General features: G+C 35.4%; 1 protein-coding gene across 1 annotated transcript; it reads left to right on the top strand.

Moving 5' to 3' along the window:
• LOC132553865 (uncharacterized) lies at positions 1–10,271 on the top strand. The gene is made up of 15 exons (XM_060218146.1): positions 1–25; positions 3,116–3,320; positions 3,628–3,773; positions 4,097–4,250; positions 4,554–4,687; positions 5,152–5,341; positions 5,914–6,050; positions 6,167–6,317; positions 6,680–6,816; positions 7,585–7,732; positions 8,066–8,220; positions 8,566–8,722; positions 8,947–9,083; positions 9,465–9,615; positions 9,968–10,271. The coding sequence occupies exons 1-15, from the start codon at positions 1–3 to the stop codon at positions 10,269–10,271; spliced, it is 2,331 nt and encodes a 776-aa protein (XP_060074129.1).
• The last annotated feature ends 14,116 nt before the right edge of the window (positions 10,272–24,387 follow it).

The following is a 24,387-nucleotide window of genomic DNA, read 5'->3' as shown; positions in this document are numbered from 1 at the left end:
ATGTGGACCCTATTATTTATTATCGGTAAGACTTTTTACTTTCACTCTTCTTCTTTCTAAGCTGATAATGTAATTTCTTATCATATTAGCTGTTTGCTAATTTTGTCCTATGTTTGCCTATTTTGTCCAATTTTTGCAATCCATTCATAAAAGATGTGTGCTGTTTTTCTTTTTTTTCTTGAAAAACGCTTGATGTTTCTGACTATTCCTAAATATTATCTGATTTATTGCAAAAAGACATTGGAAACCATCAAGAGTTCATTGATGTCTGTTTCATTAACCGTCTTATCCTCATCTACTGCCAACGTATTTTTCCTGATATTTTAATATATCATTTCCTGTTTTCTTGATATACTGCCAAATGCCTAGAAAACTGGCACTATAGAAGGTTTAAAATACAATATAGATCCGTAAAAAGGAATGTTTAGGCCTACATTGACAGGTTATTTTATTAACGTACCAAATCATTATTTGCTTTTTCTACAAAACGACTGTACAAGGAAATATAGTTATATTTTGTGTTGGGCAAGTTGTACCGGGCAAGCTTGACTTTAATAAGCAAAAGGGATGTTAAGACAAATGCCTGAAAATAGAAAAGAGCTTCTGTTGATTTTGTAGATAATTTATGTACTTGATGATAACACACCAGATCCTGTATGAAAAGAGACACTATTTTCGGACAGTACAACCATCTGTTGTATATATACTTGATGTTTTCCCCATGCCTGACAAATTGTCAAGATCGTGTCCATCCATCTGTCTACCAGAAATCTATTAACCCTTTATCGGAGTATGCATATCAACCGTTTTACACGCTGTATACATTAGCATAGGACATCGCCCAAGTTTAATATTAGGCACAGGGTTCGAAAACTCACAATCATGATTTTTTCCTTTGGCTAAACAATGAAGAACATGTTGAAAGAATCTGAAATCAAATTTGATGAAACTAAGACAAAATATTCATGTTTAATCAACGGAGTTATTTTTAAAAAGCCACATGTTAGTAAAACCACCATTTTACTCTTATTTTCTAAAAGAGAGAGAAAGTTGCATACACATTGGTACCTGTGGGGACTATTAATACGTACATACTAACCACATCGTAAAAGCTATTTTTCAAAAAAATACTCCTAATGTATTAAAGAAACTTATTAAGTTGGGAAGTGTGAAAAATACATTTCGGTTTTGTAAGTTTCTAGTTTCCTGGTTTTATAATGTATAATTGTGTATAAAACCTGGTTATGTTACATATTTCCAGACGTCGGCGTCTGAAATGATTATAACATAATGACTTATTACATAATATTAGCTCGTTTCGTAATATCAGACACGGAAGTGTTTCTATAGCCGATAGCAGGTTGTGTCTCAACATCATTTTGGTCGTGATACTTAATACATAACAAAACTACTATGAATTTCAATATTCCCAATTAATTAATTATTAATTACAATTAATAATGTTCATCAAATATTTCAACTAAATTATTTAATCTAATATCATCATTTTTCTGAATTTAACGCATGGAGTAAGTAAATTTGATTCAATTTTCCAAGCATACATTTATCTATATTTTAAATTAATTTTACTACTTAAAACTATTTTTTGTAAGTGAGTATTATCTGGTATTGTATCCAGAGGGTCTGATCACACCGATAAGATCAATAATCGATTACAAATAACACCGTGAGTGAGTCAGGAATCTAAATTCACGCCTTACATTTCGGGAAGATCCTGTATACTGGATATACGTCACACAGTATTTTTTCTACCTCACGGACACGGAGATAATTACAAATGCGTTGTTTATGTGTGGGTCGTTATGTTCTTGATAAATGGATAAGAATACATTAATCTGATATAGACTAATCACGGAAATAGTATACTCATACGTCTCAGGATTTTTTGTCCAGGACGTTATGTTTGTAAGTGTGTGTGTAATCATTCAGAAGGTTTTGTTTGTGAATATTGTGGAGCTCATATCGACCACGCATTCAGACGTCAGCGTAAATAAATACTTAGATACCTATCTTATTTCAAAATATATATGTGTGTATATATATGCATAAAGCATAGGAACTGTATCAAGATATTTAATGATGATAAATATTCTCTGTGACTGACTTTGCCCTTTGGTAGTAGCTCTACACTGAAACTATTACTTAAGGTTTCACTATCGATTTCCTGTTATCTTTGTGACATCAAACAGGTGATAGTTATCATGGTAAGTAATTCAGTAAGAAAAAGTCATAAGCATTACTGATAAAGATTGACAGTATATAACAACATTATGACAGGAAGCACAAGACTAATATCATTTATATTCTACCCAAACATCTACGTTCTAGTCAACCTTTTTACCATATAATCAATATGGACATCATTATCTGATGACGGATTAACGACGTTGCGACAAATAACACTTTTATCCAGAATATAGAATACTAACGTCTCGTAAACAAACTTTTCCCCATTTAAAACTTATTTTCCACGACAAGTGTACTCACGATAGAAAATGACAAGACAATATATATCCTATTTCATCAATCATATTAAGGAAAAAGAAAGTTTCTCTGACATCCAATGGACATATAAAACTTATATTGTGTATAGCTTTTTCTGTGATAAACTGTCTAGTAACCTATCATTGTATTATAATTAACATCAGCGAATCAATTATTAGAACAATAACTGACAGATGATATTGCAACAATACAGGGCGCTAAGTAACCGTTCTTCTTCAACAGTTCTGTTCAAGTGCTTAAGGCCGTTCATAAGTAGTGCTTAAGGGAATTGTTTTGGGCAGTGTTCTAAACCATAAACTCGCGCCATTGTTCTTCGTTCATGTATTTCAAAATGAAATACACTCCATAGAATACCTAATTTATTTGTTTGTTTATTTTGCAGTGCTGACTGAGAGATTTTTACTCGTGTTGAACTTTATGAAATTCTTTCTTATCTTTATTGTATCATAAGCATATCAAAATCAAATGTCTTGGCACCGCCATTTTTGAGTTGTCGTGACATTCAATGCTGGTGAATTTCAAACGAGTTATGTACATATGAATGATAGTTTTCTGCGTATAAGAAATCCATTTATCTATCCTATTGCAGGCGTGGCTTCTGTAAGTGCGCAAGGTCAAGGTCAACAACAATTTAACTCTCCTTGCCTGGCTTCTTTCGATCAATTATTCCGGAAATGTTTTATGGACAATGGAAACTTTCAGTTGGACGTCATTTTCTCTCTTATCACCAATGGCACCAGTGGACCTCTCCCGCAAGGCACCAACAGGGCCACTTTGCTTCCTAGATTATGCTCGTAAGTTAAACCAACTGTATATACATTGTTAACTCTATTAAAGACGCTGCAGCAAATTTGATAAGTCATATCGTAATCCCGTCATTACTTATGTAGTACAAAACTGCTTTTACAAAATACCAAAATCAAGTGCCCGTTATGTAATTCAAGTTCTAGTTATTGAAATCAATATGTGTCCATCCCAAATATTGAATAATTCACTTAATATAAAAGATTATGAAACGTCTTCGATGCATTCCATTGCTAATTGACAGGATTTAAAGATAACTTAGATATCACGATATAATTTTGTCCTATTAAATTTTAGGTCTAGGGCAAATGCTGACGCATGTGTAAAGCCACTTCCGGAATTGAATGCAAAACAGCAGCAATGTACAGACAGAGAGAAGCTCATGATGGATTCTACTATCCAGTCGACTGGTCGTGCTGTTTCCTCACTTTGCGGAATAGAGCGTGAGTTCACATTAATCATATCCAACCAAGAAATGTGCACTTTGAATACGCGTTTCCACCTTTAAAACAATAGTTGTCTTTCGAGAAAGTGTCTTATGTGTCATTTCTCAGCATATATTCAACGGTGTGCACTTGCAATATATTTTCATAATGTTTAACAGGCCAAATGTTAACTCCCTTTTTCACAGTTAATCGACGTACACAGCATTTCCTAAGAGTGTGCATATCATTTTTACATTTGTCTTTAATATTTTTATTTTTTATCGTCGTGAACAACTTTACCAGATGTTTTATTATATCAATGTTGTGTTTTTCTTTTACAGCTGAGATGCCTGCCTGTCTAGGCAAATTCGATACGCGATTTAAGTCATGTATGACCTCCAACCAGATTAACCAAGATTTTTTCTTCAAATTACTCGGAAACACCACGGAAGGTCTTCAGATGACATACGACCAGCTCAGAAACGTAACTTGTGTGTAAGTATAGACGCGATGCTGGAGTTTGACATCAACGAGATTCACTCTCAGAAATGCTATTGTGTCATTTTCTGTCTAGTTTGTAAAACGAATCAAACCTGCTGATAATTCTTGTAACATTTAAATCAACACCCTTAACGTATAACCCATGATATGACAGTCTCACACATTCTAATTTCCCGAAACTATTCGATAAAATATTGTCCACTTACGTAGATTCAATATAGTAACGTCATAACATGTAAAGCTTTCCAAGGACTTTTTATTTTCGATGTGCTAATAGATAAAAGGTCTTGCTTACAGCCTTCAGACACAGAAGACAATTGTCAATTGCGCATCCACATCTCTGCAGCAGCTGAATGGCGAGTGTACACAACAGGAACAGTACATGGTCGGACAGACTTTACAGAACATGATGACTTCTTACCAGTCCGTGTGTAAGTAAAACAAGATACACTGTACCTTAACCAAATCATCTCTTGTCTTTATCTCCCGAGATACGTCAAGCCTTTATCTCCCGAGATACGTCTAGACTTTATCTCCCGAAATATGTCAAGTCTTTATCTCCCGAAGTACGTCAAGCCTTTATCTCCCGATATCAAATGATTCAATTGTCTCAAAAGATCTATTAGTTCTTTCATAAAAACTAATTCATTCAGAGTATGTGGGCGCATATGATTAATGTTTCCTCGAAACAGAATCGTTACAGATCTGTTTGGAGTAACATACTGGATTAGTTTATTGAAAAAGGATGTACATTCTTAAGGAGTTAGAGGAGTTCTAAAGGTATGAAATATCTGTGATAACAGGAATACAAATGCTACATGTGTATAACATCTACGATGATCCTTTATATCAAGCATTCTTGAAACTTAATCCCAATGCTCCTCCTTTCACTTAGGTGCCGGACGTCCTCTTAGGCCACCAGGACCACCACCTCCACCCAAATGTCTTCTGGATTTCGAGCAAGATTTAGACAAATGTGCTAAGGACTCGACTACTCTTTCCATGGCCGACCTTATGATGGTTCTGACCCAGGGCACAGTACCTGCGGGCAAAGATTCCAACCAATTGAACGCAACTATTTGCAAGTAAGAATTATATTGGCTATTAGATTTACTGCTTTAGTATACAATCTCAGAAATCTGATTCAAAACATTAGTCTACTGACTATCTAATGAATATCGGTAATTCATTTTGAAATCTTAATCATTACATGACTTTTATGGTTAATGTATAATAGGGGGACAAATTACATTATATATACATTTGTTTTTCATTTGATTTCTTTTTTAGTTAAAATAATTTCTGTGATGTTTTTTTCCCATTTTACGGTTATCCTAATGATCTCTTTATGCAATATAAAGCTGGACTTATTTGATGTTCGTTAGTTTGCCTGTTGGTTCCGTTGTTGTATACCTTGTTATCATTTGAGAACGTGACATTACTCACTTTTTTGGATTGGCCGAAATTTAAGTGGTGGTGTCGTCGATGAAGCGGACGACGCTTTCTCCTCTGGAACACCTGGTCTTATTATCTTTGTGCATTTACAGGAGTCTCTGTGTCACTTTTTCTTTTGTTTTGCGCATCATTTTATTGAATTTGAGTTTGGGATTATGAATATGTCGACATGCTGGTATTTTCGTCTCATTTGTTGTTACAGAAATCATAAGGCTTTTGAGAACTGTGGAAAAGAAGCTGTAAAAAAATCCACCTGTAAAGGCCGAGATTTGCTCATCACCGAGGGCACATTTGCCAATATCTTCATCACCATTGGCGCCTACTGTCATGATACTTCCAGTAAGTACTTCATCATCAAAACAAAATAATCAAACAAAAAACAAAAATCATCAAATCATTATTGATTACACTCCTTCATTACTTTTGTATATTATAAATTCCATATTAAATTTCAGTGCCCGGAGCATGTATGCTGACTCTCCAGTCCCAATTCGGCAAATGTTTCAAGCAGGTCGGTCTGGATGAATCCCAATATGTTGGCAACGTCACTGCCCATAAGGGGGCACTCATCGGCACAACGAGAGAAGCTGCACAGACCTATTGCGGGTATGAACTACTGTATCACTGTTAATATTCGCGAGAGAGCTATCACAAACCATCACAACCGTAAAAAGTTAGACCGACGCAATTATATAGCTATACAGTAGATTATGTTTTAAGGCATTTATCTTAAGACACTAAGACACCTAGCGCGTCCATCCGAGCAAACAAGAGTGATTAATATAAGTTGGAAAAACTTGCTTCGCAATTGTTGTAAAATAAATAATAATATATATATATCTACATGGAAAACCCTCAAATCATTACATTGTCCGAAAGCTTTCAACACTGAAAATGTTTATGAATAATATAAATAACGTATATTTTATAACAAGCAATGTGTAAATAATATCCATGTTTCTTTGTAGCAAGCGAAAAGATTTGTATGCCTGTATGAAAAAAGTCATGCATCGTTGCCCTGGAGCTGAACAGACAATGACTTTAACTGGTTTCGACATCGCTTCTATGGAGAGAGCTGTGAACGTGCTGTGTAATGATATTGACGGTCAGTATATTCGTCGATAATGTTACCTTGATCTCCGGCACTTTTTTACCAAAAAAAAAAAGAAAAAAAAAGAGTAAACTTTCCTCCCAAATGAGTACAATGCCATAGTTTCATCTGATGATATTGTTCCATGGCTGTTTTTCATTTCGTTCTCCCTTAATATATCGTCAAATCATTTCAGAAACCGTTTTGCTAAGCGTATACCTACAGCCCATGCTTGAATTATAAATGAAATAAGAAGTAGATTATACATATTGTAAACTCATATGTTTTTAAGGGGTTCAATGTTAGTGGTTATGCAAAAATATGTACTTCCATTGAAACTTTTGTGGATATTCATTACTTAATTAATCTACTTACACTAAGTTCATGTCAATTGTCATCATTTGATCATTAAATGAAAATATATCCCCACAAAAATTAAGTATTTTGCAGTAGTAAACGTCAGTTTCACTGTCACCTGCATTCCTGCAAGTATTGCCTTTTCCTTAGATAGTTTCTTCACGTTTTAAACACTAGATTGTAGGTGGGCTTATTGTTGATGTCACAATGTGTAAGTATAGTCTGAATTCAAAATGTATAGAGGTAGTTTAGACGGAATTCACATGGGAAGGAAAATATTTTGACAACGTTTTTGCATTAAAACCATGGAAAATAAACATTGCTAAATTGGTTAAAACGTTAATGACCACTACTATCAAATTTCTGTAAACATGACTTTTAAACAAGATATTGATGGTTTATTTTATATCATTTCTTGTTTTATAGAATACCTAATTGGTTTGGATTGTTTCGCTAAACCCACTTCTGATTCCGTCAAGTGCATGTCTGATATGGGCAACGCAATCACGTCTCTCTCACAACGGGAAATGTCACGTGGCCTTTCAATTAACAACTTCTTCAACACATTTTGCGAGTAAGTAAAGTATTCCTCCCTTTTGCTTAGTTTCATGTTGACTTCCTCTTTGAATATTGTGTTTCTTTTTCTTCAAGGGAGACAACCTAAACAATACAGGATAATAAATCAACATTTCCTTTTTTAATGATCTAATTAATCAATGTTAATTTGACTTCGAAAATAAATTTGGAAAATATCAATAGTATTGTTAATCTTAAAACATTTCCATAGATGGAAGCTTTGGTATCGATTAGTTTTTGTTTTGATTTGAGAAAAACAACATTTTTCTATAATTTGGTTCCGAGTGTGTCTATAACGTTTTAAGAGCGTAACTACTCCATTTCTTTACAGTATCCGTGTAAAACATGTCCAATGTGACATCAATGCTTGGACCACATGCGACCCCAAGGCTATTGACTTGAAGAGGAAATTCGAATGTCACCTCATCCCTACTAAATGTCACCAGATTAATTCAAAAGATGTCGACGAAATTTGTCCTCTTGCTTGTAAGTATTTTTTGTTTTTCTAAACTCACTTAGTATACAGGAATTATATATTGTAAGTCTAGTCTTTATTTAACATATAACCAATTGAATTCGTTATCATTATTTTGCAAAATGCTCTATTCGAAAAGAAACTATGGACAGCATACAAATACCATTATTTTTTATTATACCGTTCATCAATAATTCTGTCATTACAAATAACATTTTCGTTCATTGGTGAAAAATTTTGATCTAGCTTCACAGCAGATAAGCAATAAAAAAATACCAGATTTTATAGCTGAAATTATCAACTAGATAAGGAGTAGAGATTGAAAACATCTTATGCTTCCATTCATTCTCAAACAGCACAAGTAAAACCTCATCTCTGTGTTGACGATATGAAGACCGGTATCAGAAACTGTATTTCGAAATATAATCTTGATCCGGATGTTTTCCTGGTAAATGTGACCCACGATCGCAGCAAAATAATTGGTGATCCTTCCAACGCCAGAAAGTTGTGTCGGTAAGTTCACTGTTAAAGATCCTATTATTGAAAATATCGTAAAAATCATAGAATACCTAAAGCAACCTACTTGTATTGAGACTTTGAAAAATAATATAATGTGTTAAAACTGCTGAGTCGTCATATGTATAAGACAGTGCTTTAAAAGTGGAAATTTAACTAAGTATCAGGAAATCAGCATTGACACCAGTGGTAAATACATGGTGATTTTTTCCTATTTTAAGGGAAAAGGCTCAGGTATACCAATGCATGCACAACACTTTGGATAAATGCGCAGGCGCAGTTGAGCTTCTAGAACACTGGGGTCACCAACAAGATAAAGTACAGACCGGAATCGATCTACTTTGTGATAATCTCGATGGTAAGTATTTGAAGTCCATCCAATACATTACTTATAAGCGTTCCTCAATTGGGTACGTAGATGCAATGTATACATGTTACTGGCAAAATAAATAAAAGTAGATTGTTTTCTTTTATACAGGTGTGAATAAAAATGATGATAATTTTTGGGAAGGAATGACAAGAAGTAGTTCTTGCGTTTCTCACCTGTGTCTAAAGAGAGTGGCTTCGATTGAGATGCTCTCAGAATAAATTAGGATTGGTATAATTTTCATATCTGCTTCCAAAGAATGATATTATAATTATCTGGCGGAACTGAGCAGTATTTGTTAGGTAGATAAGGTATGTTAAGTTATAACAGACACTGTTTTATTTATAACACTTTAATGTTTTTATTTTGTAGGTTACATCGCTGGTATCGATTGTTCGGAAGAATCTGAAGCCTCAGTCAGAACTTGCATCAGTAACTCAGAAAATAGCATGGCACAGTTAATGTCAAGATACGAAGCAGAGGGCAGTATGAAAGATGCCGCTTTCTTCAAAAAATTCTGCACGTAAGTGATATTATTCATACAAACTAAACACTTCATGTGTGCAAAGCTGTATGCTGTGTTTCCTGGATCTGAACAGTTTTTAGTAAAACGATAAATGATGACAGACTTAATGGATATTCCTGGTATTTTAGTAACAGAACTGTCTGTTATGTTGAATAGATATCTCTTAAGGTTTGTTCGTGTCACTCATTTCATGCGCAATTAAAAAACAAGCAATTACCTTGATATTTGTGCACGTGAAGAAGGTGCTCGATTGAAATATGGTAGCTATGGAAACATCAAAAAAGGAAAGCATTAAGTAATACGACTCATTAAAGATTTACAACTAATGTACCTTATTTGTGTTTCGCAGAATTAAGATGGAACATCTCCAGTGTGACCTTAACGCCATGAAGTCGAAATGCTCTAAAGGAGTGATGGGCCTGAAGACAGAATTTGAGTGTTCTCTTGTTCAGGACCGATGTGTCGGAATGCAGAGGAACAGTGTAGCTGCCGTCTGTAATGAAAACAATTATGCCAGAGCCGAAAGACAAACGCTGACTGCCGGACCCACAGGGAGTTCCAATGATTCGAATGGTTCCACCGCAACGTCCACGGTTTCCTATATAAGTGCTGTAGTTGCTGCTTTGGGAAGTGTTGTGTTGTCATTGCTGTGAAGGACAATCGTGTAAACTATAGGAAGCTTAATCATTCGAGTGAAAGGAACAGTGATATGTGCTTACAGGACTTGTTTCCATTTCATTCCCGGGTCGTTGCAAGATTGTACTGGTTCCTTGATTGTTTTTGTGAAGTTTCAACGGAAAACATTGAGTATTCCGAGTATAATTCGGAACATTTCATAGGAATTTATAACCTTGTATATTCGGAAGGGAGTAGTCCAGAGAACGAGTTTTGGTCAATTCACTGAACAAAGCACCGTCTCGTCGATTTCACAATATACAAAGCTATTTATCAAAACCAAACATTGATTGTTACACATCAGCATTTATCTATAGTGCCCTTGACACAAACCGTAGAAAATGAAATTTCATTATTAGATATTTTAAGGTATATCATGGTGACTAGTATATGCGTGTTGAAATTAACAAAACATTGTAAAAATATTAAAGACCATCTAAGCCAGAAAGATTGGCCAGGTTTACCCACTGAGTTTTAAAATATTTTTAATCTTAAGAAAGACACTTCAGACTTTGATATGAGAATTATTTCCCGAAAACTAGTTTTAATTGCTTAAAAATGACAACAGTTAATACATATCTTTTAAATAGCAATAATGGTAAATTTGACATACAGTCATAAATGCCGAACTGATACCTACTACAATGTGTATTGAAGCAACCGTTACTTTATACGTCATATTTATTTATTTATTTAATTTTTTTTTCTTTTTTGTTTTTTTTTTGTTTTGTGGAATGAAAGTTGACATACTGGAAAACATTCATTTATGAATTTTGAATGAAGCTTTCTCCTCAAAGCAGAAGGTTGACACATGAGATTCAATTGGATGTGAAAATTCGTCTCTTAATTACAGACTCATCGACAGCATGATAGATATTCGTAGTTAATATTAATATATAATGTGATATATTTATGTATGTATCCGTGGTAAATCCATTTCATTGTATCATTATTTAATTTAAGATAGGTTCACCCCGACGTAAATATAAAACAACAATAGTAGTGTAATAAAAAGCATACAGAACTATATCGAGAAATAGAATATTATACTGTGATCTATTTTACACTGTTCCAGGATTATGTTGATAAGTTATAAGTTAGGTAAATAACTTTATATATAAACAGTGGAATTTGCATAATTATTCTTGTTTCAAACAGTCGAATTTGAATAATCATTCTACTTTCAAACAGTGGAATTTGCATAATCATTCTACTTTCAAACGTAGCGAAGAATACATGAAAAGGGAACGCATTTATTAGACTCGTGTTTGTTTTACGACGAATTTCGAAATTCATTTTCATTTTTCGGTTGTTGGCCTCTAATTGGATTTGATTTCAAGTAAACTTTCCGTGTATATTATAAGATATGGCAGTATTATACATTTTGTTGGAAGTCGGTGGAAAACTATCTCTAAGACTATTTATAACTTATTTATTTATTACAGTTTTGTAAGAAATTAACAGAAAGGGCATTTTTTCGTATTTCTGACGCCGACATTAAGTACCCGGCGGAAGTGAAGCAAACAGGGTGGGGCACGTGCAAAATATTTGCTTCTCCTTCGCTGGGGTTGCTTGAAGTGCAGAAAAATTGTAACCGTGCTGGATTCACAAGCGCTGTGCGCATGTCCTTTGAATATTTTTATGCATGTGTGTATGCATTTTGTATAAATGTGTTTGTATCCTTGTTTATTTGTGTGTTCTGTTATCGAAAGAGATATCCCTTTTGAATTATGAATAAAGATTAGACAAATATTTCTTATTTGTTATGTTCTTAGCATGAAAAGGAATTGGTCATAATATTTCATCCAATTACAAAATAATCACATTTAGTTTTTAAAATATCCTGACAGAAAAAAGTAAAACATGTAAAACAGGATCCATACAAATTCACCTGAATTCAAGTTTAAAGGATTCAAATAAGTACATACATTGGTATTTATGGTATTTATTGTTATAAAAACTACACTTTAATTTATTTTTTAAAAATGTTATTCCGTTTGCTGGAACCTTTTGCAGTCTTTTTCAAGAGAATGATGAAGTCTACCTTATGCTTACATAAGTGTCTTAAAAGGATTAATCGGTATCAATATTTAGAGATGATTTGCGAATCATAGCAGAAATCAATTTAGATCGTATCAAAACAGACTGATACAGCATAAAGGATATGGAAGAATCAGGGAAACACAACAACGATAATGTGGACACGTGTGCATTTTCTTGGTTTATCTAGCAGATACCCTACAGCATGTTGTACCGATAGTGCCCAATCAGATCAGAAATATGATGACAGGTAATTCAGGAAATAAAACATCCTACCAATCAACAGTCTCGTTTCATAATCCTTCAACCAATGAAATCTGTTATTACAACTGTTGACGTGCATGTCCTAGACACGGAAGTGAATTTGATGAATACCTCACATCGAATGCAGCCGTGTATCCATCAATGACAATCAAACGTCAGATATACAGGTAGACCAATCCTACAAAATGTTACTTCAGGCACTGTTCCCGAGTTTCAGGGTGTAGTTGTCAAAGAGTGACACAGAGGATGTTATAGCGACATGCGTAGAAACTATTTCCTGTTTTAGAATAAAATATTTCGACTACGTTGGATAATCAACAATGGTTTCATATTATCCGTGGCGGGCTGGATAACATACTCTCATTCCAACAGCTTTGCAGCTAATGTATTTACGTTTCCGTGCAAAACTAATAATGGGGTGTAGAGGTTCACAAATTTAGAGTAAGATAAAATAGTGCCAAAAAATGAATTAAATTGTATCACACAGCTGTTTCGTCCTTCTCGGACACGTCAGTGATACAAAAGTCTAAATTTCGAAGCCTAGGAGGCAACTGAGGAAAATCCAGAATGATCCAATGAGATGTCAAAACCTAGACGAGAAGGCGCACTTACCAAATAATTCAATAAATTTCGTAATTTCCATATACATTTTTTAAAGTTTTCTGTTAAGTAATATTTGGCGCCAACAGGTGTTCAGTTAATGTGACGGCAGTGATCCTATAACAGAAACCATGATATATTTGTATTTTATAGGAACTGTGACATAGTATTTACAGTCTCTGGTTAACAATTCGTATGATTCCAGTCGGTTTATACTGACAAACATAACAACGCAAATAATGGCAAGTCAACAGAATTGCAATTCAATGTGATGGAAGTAATGTAAAACACTTATAAAATAAATATCAACACCGAGACTTATGACAAAGTACCAGAATGATAAGACATAAATATGTTCCATAAGGCTAAGCGTCTTCTGCTTCATAGACAACATTCGTCATATACATTTTGGTCAATCCAACTCAGTAATGTCACATTCCAAAATGAAAACAAGGTAAACATATAAGGAACTACCAAGTACAAGAATATGAATCAAACATGTCTAACTTTATATCGCACAATAGAACATTTCCCAAAGAGATCACTATGACGACCGTGAAACCTCTCCAACATGCATCCCTCGAAACCCTGTAATGTTAGTTTTTTCTCTTATTTGCCGACATCTTGTCCAATACCTGATATCCGTGACAAATCGTTGAATATCGAATCAGCTGCCACATGTAAACACCACAGATATGCGTGAATTTTGCAAAATAGTAAAGGGAGAATAAGACAAGGTGTCCCGGAAGAGTAAGCGTCTTCTGCTTCATCGATGACCTTATCATGTAAATCTTGGTCAACCCATGTAATCAATGTTAGGTTCCCAAATGAGAACAAGGTATACAGAAACGGAACCAGCAGGCAAACTAACGAGCATCAAACAGGCCCAGCTTCATATCGCGCAAAGAAAAATAGAATATTTCTGAATGAAATCACTATGACGACCGAAAACTTGTTTGTTTACTTGTTAATTTTTATTATCAATGGTATACAAATGTATACATATATGGTCAGATGATAATACATTCTACACATGTAATTCATTCCATAGTTGATCGGGTTTTTCGGAGAACTGATCCTACTATCGGCAGTAAATAGTACGTTTTAAGTGGAATTATTTTTTATTCGTCATTCACCCTAAACAAAGGAGTACTTCTTTTTTCACCAAGTAAATCCAGAAGGAAATTGATATGAACCCTTTTAATCACAGACAAAAATATCATAACCACGGTGTAAGGCTGGAACAATATATCGTCTGTTAATTACTTTAAGTTGACAAGTATATAAGGTCTTTGTTGTTTATTTATTTGAAAGATTCAAAACCATGACTTCTAAAATACTGTCGGGTAAGTTTTTAATTCATTAAAGCGTTGCGCTGGTTTTCTAGAACACGTTCGAATCAGGACTGTTTCCTGTGATGAAACTACTAAACGGACACGTTAAGCATTATATATCATAATGAGATCATGTCGCTCTAATATCACATCCGTACACTTTTTGTATTTTTTGTAGACAGATTGGCCTCAAGGGCAATAACTCTAACACGACTATGATGTTCTAGAGTTGACAGATATACTGACAGAGATAACCAATATGTATTCTATAGTTGTTTATATGTATATTTCAATGGCGGCTTTGGATTCTGTCTTTTCCACGTGTACATTTTGAAATTTTATTTCTATTCATCACACCTTGATATCGTGTCCACAGTGAACCCACAGGTATTTGCACGAATTCCCGACCCGCAGTCCATATATACTGAACAAAATAAGTTAAGGATCATAAACTTGAAACAGTGCAGTTTTACATACAAATAATAATATGATTATATTTTAAATTTTAATGACAGAACATTCATTTTAGTCTTTAATTACACAAAACAAATTCATTTGTGGTAATTGCTACCAAGAGCAGATAACCTTGAGTAACAGCACCCTTGAAATCAAAGTGTAAGAGGAAGTAGAGCAAGTTAATCATGTAGACAAGGAAAACTCATCAAACTGCAATTGGCAGTTTAATAGGCAGTATGACCTCCGTTGACATCAATAACTGCCCTGCAACGTCTGCACATGCTCCTTATTAGTCGTCGGTGGCTGATCTGTGGGATGCGCTGCCATTCCTCTTGCAGAGCAATCATAAGCTGTTGGCGGTTCTGTGGCGGATTAGGTCGAGCTGAAACCCGGCGTTGCAAGGTGTCCCAAGCATGCTCGATAGGGTTCAGATCAGGAGAACGACTTGGCCAGTCCATGCGAACGATTGCTTCACGTTGAAGATAGTCGTTGACCACACGAGCACGGTGAGGACGAGCATTATCATCCATCAGAATAAAATCATGGCCAACAACTCCTGCAATGGGCCTTACTATAGGGTGTAGAATCTCGTCCCTGTATCGAACAGCTGTTAAAGATCCATTGTCTATGATGTAGAGGTCTGTATGGAAGTCAACACTGATCCCTGCCCAAACCATCACTGACCCACCACCAAAGCGATCATGCTGGACAACACAGCAGTCTGCATAGCGCTCTCCTTGGGTTCTCCATACCCTCCTCCTACCGTCATGGAAGTCAACACAAAACCTAGACTCATCTGTGAACATAACATTTCTGCAATGACGTAATTGCCAATTCAAATGATGAGTGGCCCATTGATGTCTGGATTGTCGATGACCTCTGGATAAAATTGGTCGGACTGCTGGTCTTCTAGCTCGTAAATTAGAGGCATGGAGTCTGTTTCTGATTGTCTGGGATGAAATCCTTAGATTTGTAGCACGCTGAAACTGAAGATTCAAGACAGGAGCACTCAAAAACCGCTGACGTCGTGCCGTGATGCAAATGAATCTGTCCTGTCGGGCTGTCGTACAGCGTGGTCGTCCAGATCTGGGGCGTTGACGGACGTTATTTGTCTGTTGATAGCGATTCCATAGCCTACTAATCACGCTCTGAGAAACATGAAGCTGTGCCGCCACATTTCGTTGAGTTTGACCAGCTTGAAGGAGCCCTATAGCTCGCGCGGCTTCCATATCATTTAAATGTCTTCGCATGATTAGTTTTTCAAGTTTTCGTTACAAATTGATTAAATGTTTCCAAATTCAACTTTTTTTAGCTTAGAAGTAACAGAATCAAAACCTGCAAGATTCCTCTGTAGTAATAGACCAGTCAGTTTTTCACACCACCATAGTTAACTAGAGCGGAACGGCAAGACCTTCAGATGCACGTGCTTTCACCTTTGACATGACTTTAGGTACATATTGGAGAAACTACGAGTGCAATTATCGGCAATACATGATTTGAATTTTTAAAGATATTATGGTCACAATTTATGATCCTTAACTTATTTTGTCCAGTATATATGAAACTATCCACCACACCTAGATATCTTGTCCACAGTGAACCCACAGGAATTCCTGACCCAAGGTCCATATAAATGTATTATAGTCATAATCATACATATATATATGGACGGTTTGTCGAGAATTCGTGCCAAATCCCTGTGAATGAACTTGTCTGTTCCTACCATGTTTATGTATAGTTGTCTTTTCTTAAGGTCTTACAGCCGAAACTCCTCATGAATATATGCAAAGAATGTTAATATCTTAAGAGTCATTTAATGACAATCAAAGCAAGAAGTGACAAGACGATATAATAATTTATCTAATGCCGTTTGGTCAACTACAAATTAAGCACAATTTATTTTGATTTTCGATGCAATGAGCTGACAAAGGTTATTGCTCTGAAGGTATGCATTTAGTTTAAGGTAGAGGGAGAGGAGCGGCCTTACGTGGCCAGCAAATCCTTTTTCTCTTTACATGCCGCCGTCAAGCAAAAGATAATTGATTAAGGACACGTGATCTTTATTATGATTCAAGTGTCCACATCTAATACAATATCTATTTGAACAAATGTACAATTAAATACGTAATTTGTATTTAGATCCGCGCTTTAGTATCAAAGACATCAACTACTGAAATAAATTTAATATTTGCAGCTAACGATTAACACATATCCAGAGTTTATATATATATATGTTGTGTGTGTGTGTGTGTGTGTGTGTGTGTGTGTGTGTGTGTGTGTGTGTGTGTGTGTGAGAGAGAGAGAGAGAGAGGTTGTGTGTGTGTGTGTGTGTGAGAGAGAGAGAGAGAGAGAGAGAGAGAGAGTCGGTGTGTGAAGGAGAGAGAGAGGTGGTGTGTGAGGTGGTTTGTGTGTGTGGGTGGGGATGGGGGGGGGGTGAGCTGTAGGTGTTGTGGTTGTGTGTGTGGGGGGGGGGAGGGTGTTTGTGTGTATAAGAAATTCCTCGAAGTCTTTCTTATGTTGATTACCTAAATGAAATTAATTGCCGAATGTGTTATCGTTGAAACATATTTATGTAAATATCTAATGCTTAAACGGTCACCGAATATGGAACACGATGAAGGTGTGAAGATATTAAATATTGCTGTTCAGCTTTAGCTCCTTAATTAAAGGTATGTGAATGACTAGACCTAGATAGCATTACAATTTCCATTTGAAGAAAGTAACAAAAACCATTGAATTCATGTCATTTTATTACATAGTATCACATGCATATATATCGCAATGAACAGATTGTTCCTTTTGTCAATTATATTGTGCTCGTCATCAAATCGTAGAAAAATCATAACTCCGTGTTTCAATAGTTGGGAACAATTGGTATTACATAGAAAAAGATCTTTCACTTCGCGAAGTTCATTTTTCCCCCATTCAAAGAGAAGAGACCGACGTGTATTCAGATGGCATGTTATTTTGTCTGTGTGTACTGGTGGAATTCTAAAACACTTCAATCACACTGTTGTTTCGGCCTTTCTGTTGATTAGAACATTAAAACACATACAATGACAACCATTATTACTTCTATAAAAACCGTATACATGTGCAACCTGGTCACGGCCCCGCCCCCGGCGGTCAATTCATCCACACAATCTTTGGCACGTAACAAATGATAAGCAGCAGTCTCTGCTACTTGTCCAAGACTCGCGTCACATTTCGTTATAACATTGAGCGTGCAGTTCGTAAGTGCAACTAGGTCATGGCAAAACTTATAACGAGTTCCGCTTGCTTCCATTGATCTGACATAAAATATGTCTGTTTGAATAAGTGGAATGAACAGATTGGTGCATTCTTGAAATTGAATTTTGTCTGCCAAACATGGCATATGTCTTTTGATACTTCCAACATTTTTACACACATTTTCGAGCGATCTTTCAGTTTTAGTCGTGTCAGAGAGGTCTAAGATATGGTTAAAAAATCTATCAAAAAGACTTGTTGATAAATAAAAATATCTATGAAGACATGTTGTGTAAGTCTGAATTTCAGTGCACATGAATTCAATAAGATGAGTTATAATATCAACAAATGTTATATTGCCAAGTTTTGCCATGTGAGTTTGAATTTCCGTTGCCATGGCAACCCCGCAATGCACAATTACAGATCCTCCAATATGGCTTGGTGTATGATTTTTAATTTTGCATTCTTTGTGTAGACCTTCCAAATGAGCTCTCCGTAAGCTCTGAGCGATTTTAAAATCACAACGACTGATTTGAATAGAGAAGCAGTTTGAGAAATCCCCGCTAACAGAACACGTGATCGGCTCAGAGTTCTTCTTGTTGTCAAACAATCTATCCATGACATTATTTCGCTTTACAAAGGTTGCACAATATTCCACATAGTTATCTAGCTCTTCCAAACACTTCACGTTATCATGAAGATTCTGTTTCACGGTACAAAGTTCCCGGTTGTATCTCTCCATTCCATCTATATCTATACTTTGGTTCAGAAATCGATGAATGCTGGTTTCTGGGTTCTGCGAGATGCCTTTCAGACAGAGGACAATTTCATCTAGGTTTGAACAAACTCTACTTACTGATGATATGTAATTCCGAAATGAAAATTTATTGAGTGGCAATACGTATAGAGATACATCAAATCCACATGAAGACAAAGCATTTTCAATTGTCTTTGATTTAATATCTGTATTTTTACCCACAATAGCAACACCGGCATCGTTATTTTTACTGCAATTTAGTCGTCCCATGATCATATAGAACAGCTTGATGTGCACAACTGTTTCAGCACTACAGTCTTTATTAATAGCCATTTCAATACACTGACCAAGTTCGTAATAAATTGGACAAACAAGATCAACAACGTCAGATTCCGACATGTCCGGATTTAGATTGTCTCGTACGTATCGTAAATTAGATCGAATCCTTTCTCGACAGCGATCTCGTCCATCACGAGTTTTTATCAAACACTCCTCAGTCCCCGGTGTAGGGTACTCTTTCCAAAGACACACCACTTGAGAAAGATTTCGAGCCGAATGAATATCGTAGAGAAAAGCGCTAGACCACACTAATGGATCTGATGTTCGCTTCATCTCAAAAATATTTTCAGAGATGCACGTTAGGAGATATCTTGATAATGGACAAAATTGCTCCAAGCTGGTAAATTCGTCTACAATCGAATCAACATTCGCATTTGTAGCGTTCAGTGTCATTATATTCATCATTTGTCGACATGTTGGTGGAAGCAAACTTCGGAATCCAACTTCGCTGCCATGGATAAGTCCTAACAATGAAACAATGACAAGTATATATGATAAAGAAATGCCGTGCCGCATGGTCTCTGCTTCGATTCTGCTGTAAACGCCGGCTCGTGCTGATATCGAGAGGATGTGTACACGAAAATATGATACGATTTACATTTATACAAATTTTATTCGTTTTTTACAGTTACAAGTAACGTGTCAAGCAGTAAATTATACCTGTATGTATATTGCTTTAGTTTTTTTATCGTGATCACAACATTCATTCATTTCACCAAGCACAACATTAAAGATGTATCAGAAGAAAAAGCCATTTGACATAATCTTTACTTCACTAGGTCAAGTGATTAATTGTGTGCGGGAAACAATGGCTACTTTACCTGTAACAGGTGAGAGTCTCCAAGCATGACTTGACATCACAATAACGTTGACAGCTTAATAGTTATACAAATATTTCACAGCTTGACCTTTACAAAGGTATTTAACGATCTGACACGGGCTTGATTGGTTGGCGAAAGAAAAAATTTGGCAAATCGTTCAGTAGGTATAATTCACTGAGAGTTAAGTGACCTGTTAGTGTGGCTTTATCACGAGTTATACGCCAATTTTAAAATGTTTAAGACATGTGTACATGTAATAATACAATTATGACGTCATAGACAAATGACGCAACACGGTTATATCGACGGTGAAATGCGTTTCAAAAGACTCAAAATTCATTTACTTTCTTAACAACAATGGAATTTGAGTTTTTTTTATTATTTTAGTTCTAAAGAATATGAATTATTAATAAAACTTACCTTCGTGTCCATATTTATTTCACTTCTGTGTGATTCATATCCCGCGACGTTCATGACATCACCCGATATTACGTCATACCTTATCGGTGTCTCATCAAACACGCAAAAAAAAAAAAAAAAAAACGAGAAATCAATATGGCGGTATTGACAACAATACTGCTAAGAGAAAACCGTAATCCAATTAGCATTCCACTGATGGTTGTTTTTGAGAACAGAAAAGTATTCGGTGTCCCTTTCTCAGGAATTACATCCCTTGTTCCTATAATACCTGTATATCTATACCTAACCTATCATTGTAGGATAAAGACAAATGAATTATTACCTGCAATTAGCAATAAACTACTAACATAAGTTATACGGACCAACCTATGTTCCGAAAATAGAAAATTGAGATTTGAATGAACGATATTCCAATTATGTCTAAATTGGTATGGTGATTATATCAACTGTTTTCAAAACTTCCATTCAATACTAAATTTCAATAGTTTCTCTTGTCTCATCGTCAGCACGTGGTTGCTAACGGTAACGGAAAAATCGAGCGTCAATACTGGATACGTCGTGATTATATCAACTGTTTTCAAAACTTCCATTCAATACTAAATTTCAATAGTTTCTCTTGTCTCGTCGTCAGCACGTGGTTGCTAACGGTAACGGAAAAATCGAGCGTCAATACTGGATACGTCGTGGTAATCAAATTATTTTCTAAGTGACCAATAAAGCAATCAGTAAAGAGTTCTTTGAATATCTGTTAGAGGTAAAAGTTTGTTACGCTGGTGCTAATGAAGTTTTAAATTAGCAGGTAATGGATCGTTTCTGACCAATAACAACCTGATAAAAAAAAAAGAATATATGAAAACAAATAATCACATCACACAAATGATCATCATATATCTAGCGAGGGCGCGTATGGGTTATATAAACAGTGGGGACATGACAAATCTAACTGATGAGCGACAAGGTACCTACACTGCGGGGAAACGAAAACTTGTACATACCTACCGAGGGACTAGGAACCAGTAGTTGATCTAGTGTTGGATTCAAAGTGAGAAAAGTGCCATGTGCTTCTCATAATTGTGGCAGGACTTCCTCTTCTAGTACAGATCATCCTGTGGACGCTCTTTGGTCAGTACCACGGACAACTCCAGTCTGAAACTAAACAGCATCGTGGCCTTGAGGCGCTCCGAAAATTCAAAATGCCCTTGTTACGAGATCCGGAAGGCTTCCATAAGGATGTTCTTTCGACCTGACACGGCGCTGTTCCTCAGTGACGACAAAGTGGAGGAACTGTCCAAACAGACAACCTATATATGGTACAATATATCTTGGAATCGCAGGAACCTCACCATTGACGAATTCGGAAACTCACGCAAATGTAACCCATGTAGTTTTATTTAGAAAATTTGATATCAGCATAGGGTTGATGGTAAACTATTTTTACATGAAACATATTTTTGAAAACAAAACCTGTTAATTTTACTTTACAGTTGATATAAAATCAGTTATAGTTAGATTATTTTGTAACCAACAGCTTTTAAGTTATAGGAAGAACGGTGTACAACTACTATTGGATGTTTTGTGGAACAGGTTTGTAAAGACGAGAGAAGATTGGATGTTTATGGGACAGGTTTGTACAGACAAGAGAAGATTGGATGTTTATGGGACAGGTTTGTAAAGACGAGAGAAGATTGGATGTTTATGGGACAGGTTTGTAAAGACGAGAGAAGATTGGATGTTTATGGGACAGGTTTATACAGACGAGAGAAGATTGGATGTTTATGGGACAGGTTTGTACAGACGAGAGAAGATTGGATATTGTATGGGACAGGTTTGTAAAGACGAGAGAAGATTGGATGTTTGTGGGACAGGTTTGTAAAGACGAGAGAAGATTGGATGTTTATGGGACAGGTTTATACAGACGAGAGAAGATTGGATGTTTATGGGACAGGTTTGTACAGACGAGAGAAGATTGGATATTGTATGGGACAGGTTTGTACAGACGAGAGAAGATTGGATGTTTATGGGACAGGTTTGTACAGACGAGGGAAGATTGGATATTGCATGGGACAGGTTTGTACAGACGAGAGAAGATTGGATATTGCATGGGACAGTTTTGTACAGACGAGAGAAGATTGGATATTTTGTGGGACAGGTTTGTACAGACGAGAGAAGAGGTGTGAGAGATATATAATATATACCATTTATCTATTTCTGGAATTTGGAAGCCATCGTTGACCAATTCTCATTGGCGATGTTTCCAATCAGTGACATATGTCTCAACAACAGGGTTACAAGTACACACAGGAGGTTATAGAACACTTCATTTCCGATTCGCTAGAACAAATAACTGTTACATGAAAACTTTCCGCACGTGCGCATTACTCCGCAAATTCAAAAGGGAGTGTGGTAGCGTACTTGCAGAAAAATCAGACAAAATATATACATTTAAATTACCACGGTGACAAAATATTCAGCATTTTAACTTCTGTGTCAATTATATATAACACTTAGCCATATGAATTCGTCTCACGCTGGACATACTTTCACCATTTCTCTTGTGAGGAAATAATACATTCTTTCAGCATGTCCTAGTTCGGACTCTACACTTAATAGATATGAAAGTTATCGAGGTATGATAAAATGTTTGTAATCACTTGAAAACACTGCGTATGTAAAAGCTCCACAATCTTTTCTTTTTTTCTTATTTTTCTCTCGGTTTATCTTTTTAAAGTTTGAATAATGATTTTGTCAGCAATTTGATCTCCTCAATGTTTTTAATTGTCCAAGGTCTATATCGGATACTCTACACCAGACATCGAAGAGTTAAGAGACGGACAACGCATATCTTTTTCTTAAACCCTAATGTGTTGTCTCATGTCCCTTTTGGGGTTGTATATGGGGGATAAAATCTAACTCATTTTTTTATCATCAATCAACAAATTAAATTTTTAAAAGGATAAATAAAACAACACTGTGTAATCTCGTAAAAATACGATTTATTTGTGATAGAAATCACACTGATTTAAAGATAAATGTATATACATTGTAAATTTCTGTAAAACAGTACATTAAATATGGTTCATCTTTGACCAGTTATACTGAGACAATTACAAAAAAATATCACACATTCTGGAATAAATCAAAATTATACAAAATCACAATTTGCAGAATCATTTAATGTAAAATGTAATCACCACATACATGGCACAAAATTTATCAAAGGGTTCCAGGTTTCCCTCCCATTACTATTCACAACTTCTGGAGATTTTTCAAACTTTTTTCTACATTAATACATAATTTATTTATCAATTTATATCTGTTTATTAATTTATCTATCTATTCTGTATAACCTACAATTAACATGTTTGTATTATTGCATCCCGTGACCTATTTTTCATTTTCAACATGATAACTCAATGTCAGTTTAACAGAAAGAAGAGCTTTACTGGGTTGTAACTTAAATGGCCTTCATTGTCTATTATATTATCAGTCTTCTGGTATACACAATTACATCTATAGCTTAGTAATTGCAAACAAAATAAAACCTACTTTTCTGTTTGTTGAAATTACACATAAAGTAATGAAAAAATCCACTACATGAAATTAAACAAATAAATAATGAAGATTCCCTGATTATCAGTAAGTATTATCAATTATTATTTTACAAATTTATGTATTCTTGGAACAGGGTAGGAGTGTGGTGAAATGTGTCACATTGACAGGAAACCAGAAAATCAAACTTTTTCTATTTATGATATTTGGCACATAGTTAAGAACAAATTACTTTGTGCAAACACATATCCTATACATGTACATATATTATACAAAATCATGCCCT

This window comes from Ylistrum balloti, unplaced genomic scaffold, assembly GCF_031769215.1.
Source record: "Ylistrum balloti isolate Yb309-2 unplaced genomic scaffold, AGI_CSIRO_Ybal_v1 Utg370360, whole genome shotgun sequence".
Taxonomy (NCBI): domain Eukaryota; kingdom Metazoa; phylum Mollusca; class Bivalvia; order Pectinida; family Pectinidae; genus Ylistrum; species Ylistrum balloti.
Note: the sequence above shows the minus strand (reverse complement) of the source record. Positions and strands in the feature narration are given on the sequence as shown.